At 61.6% G+C, this 9,396-nt stretch overlaps 1 protein-coding gene across 1 annotated transcript; it reads right to left on the minus strand.

Annotated features, from left to right (window-relative positions):
- Positions 1-1,150: 1,150 nt before the first annotated feature.
- On the minus strand, positions 1,151-6,237 carry Wdr18 (WD repeat domain 18). Its single transcript, XM_063229224.1, has 8 exons — positions 5,998-6,237; positions 4,950-5,060; positions 2,964-3,097; positions 2,740-2,881; positions 2,347-2,490; positions 1,909-2,265; positions 1,655-1,723; positions 1,151-1,552 (listed from the first exon to the last, which is right to left on the minus strand). Exons 1-8 carry the CDS (start codon positions 6,205-6,207, stop codon positions 1,430-1,432), a joined length of 1,290 nt encoding a protein of 429 aa, XP_063085294.1. The 5' UTR covers positions 6,208-6,237; the 3' UTR covers positions 1,151-1,429.
- Positions 6,238-9,396: the final 3,159 nt, after the last annotated feature.

Raw genomic sequence — 9,396 nt, forward strand, 5'->3', positions numbered from 1 at the left:
CTCCCTCCCTATGTCACAGGGGTCCTCCTCCACTTCAGCTCAGCCCTGCTTTTCCGCGCTGTGATGGGGGGGGGGCAGTCTGGAGAAGACCATGTGAAGTGGCCGACCGGGAAAATGCCCCACCCCCCGGAACCCCCCAACTCTTCGCGCTGTGACCCCGCAGAGCTGTGGCTCCTCAGCGCCAGCTGTCCCCGCGCGCCCTGCTCCCTCCGGCAGTCTGGTGTCCTCCCGGGCTGGCTGCCCGCCTACAGCGGCTGGGCAGGGCGGGGGAGGGGAGGCTTGAGGAGGGGACCTCAGCCGAGCTTTGGGCTGTGGGAGTCTCAGGTGGAGGTGGGGGCAGGGAGGAACCCAGACCAGGGAGATGCTGCTGCCTCTCAGAATCTGCAGGCTGCAGAGTCAGTCTGGAGGGGCTGAGGGACACCCCCCCAAACCCCTTGTATGCTACAACTTTGATGAGAACCGAGCTTGCCCCATGGGCGGGGAAACTGAGGCAGTGCCCTGGGAGGGGCGTGAGGCCTCCACCCTGGGCAGGCTCCTGTGTGAGGGGCTCTGGAGTACTGCGGGGCCCGCACAGCCCAGGAAGGGGCGGGCGGAGACGGAGGCGGCAGTGCGCGACAGTGAACTCAGCGCTGGCCACGTGCCCGCCACAGAGGTGACAGCGCAGCTCAATCACAGAGCGGCGCTCCCGGACCATTAACCAGGGCTGGCGGCCAAGGAGGTGCTCTGGAAGGTTCCGAGGGTGTCTGGCTGGCAGCGTCCCCAGGACATCGGGGACCTGGCCAAGTGGCCTGCAGGACACCCCAGCACCCTCAGCCCAGACCCAGGCTAGGGGCCCGGGGGGACACAGCGCCTACCGGGTGTCATTCCCTGGAGGAGGTGAGGGGACCTGGGCTGGAAGCTCTGTTGCACGCTGGCCTGGCTCCCCCAGGAGTACCAGGGCCCCCACGGTGGACTCTCGGGGTCCCCAGATCCCACGGCATCCCCTCCCTGCTGCCAGCCCCGCCTCCTCGCTGCCTGCACCTGGTCCAGGGCCCCCTCAGGACACCGCTGTCCCTCCCCCTGCTGGGGTGCCCCCAGGTCAGTCTCAGCACCTGCCGCCCTGTTAGGGGTGCTCCGGATGGGTCGCCACAACCCACAGCAACGAGGCGGCCTCCGTAAACCATGTTTTGTTAAAAACCGAACAGCACCAAATAGATAGCAGAACACACACCACTGGGCCCAGATGGCCGGAGTACAAGGAGTGAAGTCCAGAAATATGGAGCCTGCAAACCTGCGGAGCCCGGCAACCCACAGGCTTGAGGCTCCTGGGGCCTCATGGAGGCCAGACTCCGCCCCTGGGCGGGGCTTGTGGTCAGGGGCCAGGCTGCAGCCCCCAGGGGCGGGGCCACGGCATACAGGGCGGGGCTTGTGGCCGGGGCGGGGCCACACCTCACTTGGTGGGCCTGGTGATAATGTGCGTGGAGAAGTCGAAGAGGTCGCGGTTGATCTTGCGCAGGTTTCGCACCTCGTCCTCCAGCTCGCTCACACGCACCCGCAGCTGGTCCTGACCGCCCTGGGGAAGGTGGGGATCAGGGGGTGAGGGCCACGCCCCCCACCCCAGCTATATCCGGAACCCCTGTCCCCCCCCCTCCGCGGGGTCACCTCAATCACACACCTTCTCCAGGGTGCTGCACATCTCGGCCTGCAGGTGCTCCAGCCGCCCCAAGTAGCTGGGCTCTGAGCCCTGTAAGACAGGGACAGGGACCGAGGGCCTGGGTCATGCCCAGGAAGGGGCCCCCACCCAGCAGGAAGCAAGTTGCGTCTTGGGAGAGGGCTGACGTGTGGGGAAGGGAGAGACACTGGGGTCCCGGGTCGCCAGCTGGGGACAAAAAACGGGTACCAGGGTGGCCCAGGGGCACGGAAGCGTACCTGGCGGTGGAGGCCCAGGCGCAGCGCGAGGCCCCCGCGGCGCGGGTCGTCCCCGTGCTCGGCGCCCAGCAGGTGCCTGTTGAAGGGCGGCAGCGGCAGGCTGGGCCGGGAGTCCGAGCTCAGCATGGCCACGGGTGCCAGCACGATGGCCGCATTGGTCACTGGGCCCTTGAGCGTCACCGTACGCATACACTGCTTGCTCTGCACGTCCCACAGACGCACCGACTCATCGTGCGAGCCCGAGAGCAGCACGCTGCCGTCGGTGGACACTGACAGGCAGGTCACCTGGTTCCTGTGGCCCCTGAAGACCTTGCCGGGCTCCTGCTCGGGCTGGAAGCTCTGCTCCCGCTGCACAGGCTGCAGGGCCGAGACAGGTGTGAGCGCTGGGGGCGACGCTGCCCAGGCCCCCAGCCACCCCCAAATGGCTCTGCTGCTCACCCCTGCACACAGGTCCACCTGGAAGATGGACCCATCACTGCCCCCGCAGAACATGTGGTGCTCGGCCAGGTCCATGGTCACGGCCATGATGGCCACGTCGAAGAGGACGGACAGCAGCAGGTCGCCTGAGGAGATCTCCCAGAGCTGGGCAGGGGGTCAGGGATCAGGTGTCGGCAGCCCCACCCTGCAGCGCAGGGTCAGAGGGAACCCAGGCAGGGTGACACTTGTGGGGTGGCTCTCGTGTCCCTGTGAGCACGGCTGGCTAAGTGGGAATTTCCAGGTGACAGAGATCCTGGCTGTCCCCTCCTGGGCATCCTCACCAGGAGCCCAGGAATTACAGGTGTCTGAGCCCTGCTGACCTCAGGTGCTCCCCGGGGTGAGACCATGCTGTACCTTTATAGTCTGGTCCAGTGAGGCTGTGGCCACCCGGGCCAGGGGACCTCCGATGCCACAGTGCACGTCGGTGACCGGGAGCGTGTGGTGGGACCACACGTGGCGTGGTGCCGGGATCCTGGAGGGGTCCACCTGCAGCACACTGCAGGGGTGGGGTATGGTCAGCACCCTGGGCTCCCAATGCCCATCCCCCACCCTGAGGAGACCCCAGAGGCTGGTGCCACCTGCATAGGCTCCAGGCCAGCGCCAGGCAGTCCTTGCTCCCCGAGATGAAGTGGCTGCTGTCACCCGTGAACTTCAGGCAGGACACGTCCTGGTAGTGGCGGCTCAGGATGACCAGGAGGTTCCCGGTGGAGACCTGTGGGCCGTGGGGGTGCTGCTCAGAGGGGAAAGTGGGGCACGGCGCTGTGGAGAGTTTTGACCTTCCCGCCCCAGGTGAGGGTGGGTGGTTTTTGCGGCCCTGGCCTCAGTGGTCCTGCTGGAGAGGTGTCCCCACTTTGTCCCCAGGTGTGTGAGGGACCCAGCAAGGGCAACAAGTTTTCTGCCACCCTGGGTCAGCAGGGACCCTGGAGAGGGCAGCACTTCCCGTGTGGCCTCCTCAGGATTCTGCTCCATTCTGTGGATGTGACCCTAAGAAACAGGAGGGGTGGGGAGCAGATCAGGGTGGGCTAGTCAGAGCCCACCTATGTCAGAGCCCCGCCTCACAGGCAGAGAGAGATGAGGTCAGACTGGGGCAGGCACGTCCTAAATCTAGTGACTGTCCCTCCAAGGATGCGGAGGGGCAGACACAGAAGAGAATAAAGCTGAATGGGCATGGCAGCACACAGGAGGCTGAGGCAGGAGGATTGCTGCAAATCTGTGAGTAGCCTGGGCTACATAACAAAAAAATAAATGCATAAAGTTGTAGATGTGAAGCATGCGTGCCATGATGTGGTCACACTCTGGGGACGCCCAAACCCTGAGCGCTTGTATCACCCCTGTGTCAAGTTTGGAAGCCAGGACAGCCAGGGCCACATCACAGCCCTAGGACATCCTTGTTTCAGAGCGTAAGACACAGCTCTGAGATGCTCTGGGTGCAGCAAGCCGGCCACTGGGCCCACAGCCTAGCTCCTGGCTCCTCTTACCGTACCCCTCACCTGGCTCTTCACTGGAGTACAGAAAGGGGACCACACCGTGGGCACCCCCTCCAGGTCACAGCTTAGAAGTCCTCCGAGAGTTGGCAGTCACCTGACACCCTGCCCGGAGGCACTGCCCACCAGGCTCTGGTCCTCTGCCCACACCACGATCCTCGTTCTCATGGTAAGGTCATGACCCCCACCCCCATCTTTATGGGCTCTGTCAGCTCAGAGCTCTCCTGCCCTGGCCTCCTAGACACCTTGGGCTGGATCAGGAAAGGCAAAAACGGGGCTGCCTTTGCCCCCAACTGCATCGCTCCAGTTGAGGGGGAAGGCAGGCCCCCCAAATACAGTGGTGTCGGTAACAAGTCCAGGTCCAGACCTACTGAGGGCTGAGAGTAAACAGCTTTCCTGATGCTGCCGGGAAGCCCACTTGTTTGCAAATCACCAGGGCCGCCCCTGACGTGGGAGGGTGTCAGAGCTTGGCCGCAGCCTGACAGGTGACCCCAGGTCCCTTGTAGAAAGGGTCAAGAGCGTGTCTGGGGCTGCGTGGTGTGTGCGCAGCTCACACCCGGTTCCCCAGCAGTGAGGAAAGGAAAGGTGAAAACCATCACGCTGCCTCCTTCTATAGAACTTTAAAGCCAAAACCACCAGGTCCTGGGAAGGGGTTCCTTGCCCACCCCACGTCTTGCAGAGTGTGCGTCTGTGGCTGGTGACAGAATTAGGGTCTTGTTTAAAAAAAAAAAAAAAAAAATTAGGTCTTGTTGGGACTTGAAAGAGTCCTGGGGGAACAGCCAGGCATGGTAGTGCACACCTGTAATCCCAGCGCTCAGGAGGCTGAGGCAGGAGAATCCCTTTAAGTTCAAGACCAGCCTGGGTTACAAAGTGAGTTTAAGGCCAGGCTGAACTGCACAGTAAAAGCCTGTCTCAAAAAGACAAAACTAAATAAGAAGTGTTTGGAGGGAACCAATGGATGCAGGCAGCGGGGTGCAGGACAGGTGAGACCGCCTGCCTCCTCCCAGCGTGGGCTCTGGTCCTCCTGGTCGTTCTCTGGGCCCCGAGGATGAGGCGCACACCCACTTCCCCTCCTCTTACCTCCCATAGGTATATGCTTTCTGCGATCCCCGCCAGGACGTAGAGGCCATTGGGTGCCGTGGTCACACAGGTGACGGGCCCGGGGCACATGATCTTTTGCTGCAGCTGGTCCTAGGGACACAGAAAAGGTCAGTGAGCTTTGCCTGGGAGGCGGTGGGGGTGGGGAGCGGAGATGCCTGGGCGCTGAGAGGGGGACAGCCAGGCCCAGCAGGGACAGAGTAGTTGCACAAGGCAGGGTTCACACCTGCACAAAAGTCCCTGCTTTATTTTGTTTCCAGTCCGAGGCCTTCACACTGAGCCACAGCCTCAGCCCCTCAGCTTTTTTCTGGTCTCTACACACGGTCTTACTAAGCGGCCAAGTTGCCCAGGCTGAGTTCGAACTTATGATCCTCCTGCTTCAGCCTACCAGATGGGAGCAACCACGGGAGTGTATCACCCCGGGCTCCCGGCTACATGAGGCTCTGCAGGTCAGCGTCCTCTGGACAGAAAGGGCAGGCAAGAAGGGCCTAATGACCAACACAATGGTGCCCTAACACCCTTTCCCCCAATGTGTTCCCCGGTCTCGCTCCTTCCTCGCTGACCCATCCCGCATGAACTCCGCGGGCTCGCACAGAGACGGCAGCAGGGGAACCAACCCCTGAGCTACATACTGGGGGGCTGCCAATGATGAAGCTCAGTGTCTCTTTTAAAAGGGAGAGAAGAAATGCATGTGGTTCCAGGGCTACCCATTCGAGGAGCTCCTTCTTCCAAATCCACAAACTCCAAATGATCCCATTTCTCTCCTTCAATCAAATTTTGCGCTCCGGAGTCTGCGCATGCGCACTTGCCTGAGCGGCCATCCATCTCCAAGCGACATCAGCAGCCCTAAATGCGCGCCCCCAGTCCCACGCGTGCGCAGAACGCCCCAAAGTGCCCACCGCCCGGCACATACGGAGACTCCCTATTGCGTCCCCGCCTTCCCAGCGGGAGCGGTGCCCAGCCCTTCTTCCCCCGTTTCTTTCTAGATCTCCGTGCTCCCCCACCGGAGCCCCAGACCCGCGCGCCGCACCTTCCGCTGCAGCTCCCAGACACTGATGTAGTTCTTGCCCAGCTGCGCCGCCAGCAGGTACTCGCCGTTCAGCAGCGCCAGGCCGCGGGGTCCAGCCGGGCCACCGCGGTAGGTGAGCAAGTTAGCGCCCGAATGCAGTTCCCACACGACGCAAGTCCAGAGTTGCGCCGTCGAATCCGTACACACTGCCACCTCCATGGGCGCCGCCATCTTATCCCCGCCCCCGCCACCCCGGATCTCCGTCATCACCAGCGAGACGAGAATGACGCCTTGACGCGCATTAGAGCGGCACCTAAACCTCCTCGGGGGCGGGGTTGGCGGACCCGCGCTTGCGCAGAGGCCCCGGGAGCGTTCACTGCTCCAGGAAATGGGTTTTTCTACCAGGTAGAGAATGCAAAAGTCGTGTTCTATAGGTAAAGATTTTGGATTTGGATGGTGATCACCTTCGAGGCCTAGGGTCTCCTGCCCTCGAGGAGTTGGTAACTTCAGAGCCCTGAGGTCTGAGTTGGCCATTCTCCTCTCTCTGTGCGCTTTTGGCCAAGTAACCAAATCTCTCTGGTGGATATGTGTCTCTTTTTAAAATGTACATATAAAGACAATAAATAAAAAATGAAATGCACACATATAAAACAAGGTCCTCATAAAGTTCAGAGGCTCGAAGGAGACATTGCAATAGAGTCGAATCCAAGCCAGAAATTATTTAGGAAACGCCTTGCACAGTAAAAGAAAACACAAAACCCCTGGTGTATCCACCCGGCACACAGTGCGCAGTGATTACTGATGGGCTTCTGCTGTCCTTTGACCTCGTCTTTTTGAGACCACAGAATTCAGAGTTCCAGCTGGGACACCTGGTGTCCACCCAGCAGGGCCCAGCTGCCAGTTAGGAGAGCCATTTCCAAAAACAATAATTTTTCTCCTTTTTTTCATGGTATTGGGATAAAACCCAAGGACTGACACATGCGGGGTAAGCACTCTGTTACAGAGCCACACACCCAGCACTAAAACTGGTTTTTTAAAAATTACAGGGCGCCCACCTGTAATCCTGGCTCCTCGGGGAAGTCAGGGCAGGAAGATCGCAAATTGAAGCTCTGCTCGGACAGTTAGGAAACTGCTGTCTTAAGTTTTTTTAAAAAGTGACGGGCATGGTGGTGCACATCTGAAGTTTCAGCACTCTGAGGCAGCAGGCCGAGGCAGGAAGATCCTTGCGAGTTCGAGGCCAGTCTCAAAAACAATCCCCCAATAAAATAAATAAAATAAAGGGCTGGGGGTGCAACTCAGTAGTAGAGCAGTTGACTACCTGGGTTTCACTACAGGAAATAAAACCAAATCAAACCCCAGAAGGTGGAGTTCGTGGTCCGGGTTTGGAAAGGAATTCATGTGAAAATCAAATCTGCACTCAGGGCCGGAGGCGGGATGTAGTCCCCGGACCCTCACCCCAAGCCCGCTGGGAGCTCAGCGGAGCCTGTGACCGGTCAGAGATGCACGTAGGGCGGGCCCGGGTGCTGGGGCCCTGGCCCTGGAGATGTGGACAGAGGTGAGGAGTCCTCTGGTCCAGGCCCGGTGCCGCAAGGGCAAGCAGCAAGCGGTGGCCGCTAGGTGGCGGGCGCGAGCCACGGACCGAGTTGGAGGGCGGCAGGAGCGCGGGAAGGGGAGGGGAGGGGAGCCGGGGGCAAAGACCCAGAGGCAGGTCGGTAGCAGAGACCTGGCCGGGCAGGGGCTGCCCCAGGAGGGAGAGGGTCCACTCTGCTGCTGTTCAGGACCCCAGCTCCCTCGACTTTATTTATTTTGGCACCAAGGATTGAACTCACAACCTCACACTTGCCAGGCAGGCGCTTATGCCACTGAGCTAAATCTCTGACCCCTTGATTTTATTTTTAATAACGTCTCGTGCGACCTGCGATGGCACGCATCTATCATCGCAGCACTGGGAAGGCTGAGGCAGGAAGATCTGAGTTCAGGGCCAGCCTGCGCTACCCGGACTCTGTCTCAAAACAAAACAAGGATAGCGACTCCCTACGTAGTGCAGGCCGGCCTTGAACTCACTCTGAGCGCAGGCTGCCTGGAGCTCGGCGGTGACTCTCCTGCCTCAGCCTCTCCAGGGCCGGGATGACAGGCATGCGCCGGCACCCGAGGCTGTTTGCACCTCGTGCCTTGGCCAGGTCACCGTGCAGCGGTCCTCAAGCTTCGCAGGTCACACGTGGGTGTGTGCGATGGCTCCCGGGACGGAGGGGCTTGCTCTGGATTTCAGGGTCCCAGGGCCACGGGCGGTGACCAGCTGCGTCCTGGGACCCTGCAGCCAGAGCCGGCGCTACCCTGGACGCTGCAGCTGGCTCGCGGGTGGTGGCCGCTGTGCACCCCGCCCCTCCCGGGGCCGGCCCCGCCTCCCCCGAAGTCAGAGGTCACCCCGCCCCTCCGCTGGAATGGGGCCCGACCAGTTGTGCTTAGAGCCGCGCACAAAAGCCGCGCTCGGGGCATCTGGGACCACCCAGCGCTGGGACTCGGTGGTACCGTGCAGGGTGTGGGCGGCTGTGCCCCGATCTGAGGGTGGGCGCACACCCAGGGAAACTGAGGCCCGGCCATTCCCTGGGCTGGGAACGTCGGCCCTGAGCTTCACCCCGGAGCCTCTGCCCGGAGGGAGCAGCTGGGAAGGAGGGGCGCTGTGTGGCCTGGGGTCCCGGGCGCCCTCTCTGAGGAGTGGAGTGAGGACCAGACCCTCAGGTTGTTCTGTCTGCAGCCCTGGGGCTCTAACCCGTGACCTTCGCACTGAGTTACACCCCAGCTCTTTTTCAGTTTTGAGAGCAGGTCACTAAGTTGCTAAGTTGCCCTGGCGGGGCTCCTCCTGACTCAGCCTCCCAGAGTGCAGGCCTGACAGGTGTGCGCTACCACATCCGGGTCTTTGTCACCAGCCCTTGTCCCCTGGGGGTCCAGAGGCCTCAGCTGGAAAGTGTCACCTTCTCCTCCTGCTCTGGGTCACAAGCCAGCCGCAGTGGCAGGGGCGGTGTCCTCTCCTTCCTGTGGACCAGGTGACTGCAATTGGGGCTGCCCCGCTCCCCGCCACGGTGACCTTGGTCCACACCGGTCCCCAGAATGCAGAAATCATGGATCAGGTTGGCCCCTTCTCGGGCCTGGTGCCCGTGCTGTGGCTTTTTGGGGTTGGGGGTGGCACACTCACAGCTCTGCACCTGGGGAGCCAGGGCCCACGGCCCACCCTGGGGCCACAACGTGACAAGTGGGAAAAGCCGCACCCCCAGACCAGGCAGGGGACAGGCAGCTCCTGCCGGCTCCCGATCCTGAGGCCAGGGCGAGGGCAGAGGTGGGGTCACAGGTATCTGCTCAGTTTCAGTCCAGGAGGGTGAGAGGCTGCTGGCCTGTGCAAAGGCCTGGGGCCGTGGCCACACC

Source organism: Cavia porcellus, unplaced genomic scaffold (assembly GCF_034190915.1).
Source record: "Cavia porcellus strain 051 isolate PalLab524CR breed Dunkin Hartley unplaced genomic scaffold, mCavPor4.1 scaffold_17, whole genome shotgun sequence".
Classification (NCBI taxonomy): Eukaryota; Metazoa; Chordata; class Mammalia; order Rodentia; family Caviidae; genus Cavia; species Cavia porcellus.

Bases quoted from the DNA above. Each gene is read 5' to 3' on its own strand.
- Wdr18 (XM_063229224.1), bottom strand. From the start codon at position 6,207: ATGGCGGCGCCCATGGAGGTGGCAGTGTGTACGGATTCGACGGCGCAA. The intron at 1,724-1,908 runs GTACGCTTCCGT...CCTGTCTTACAG, and splicing joins GCCTGGGCCTCCACCGCCAG to GGCTCAGAGCCCAGCTACTT. The intron at 1,553-1,654 runs GTGTGTGATTGA...CACCTTCCCCAG, and splicing joins TGTGCAGCACCCTGGAGAAG to GGCGGTCAGGACCAGCTGCG.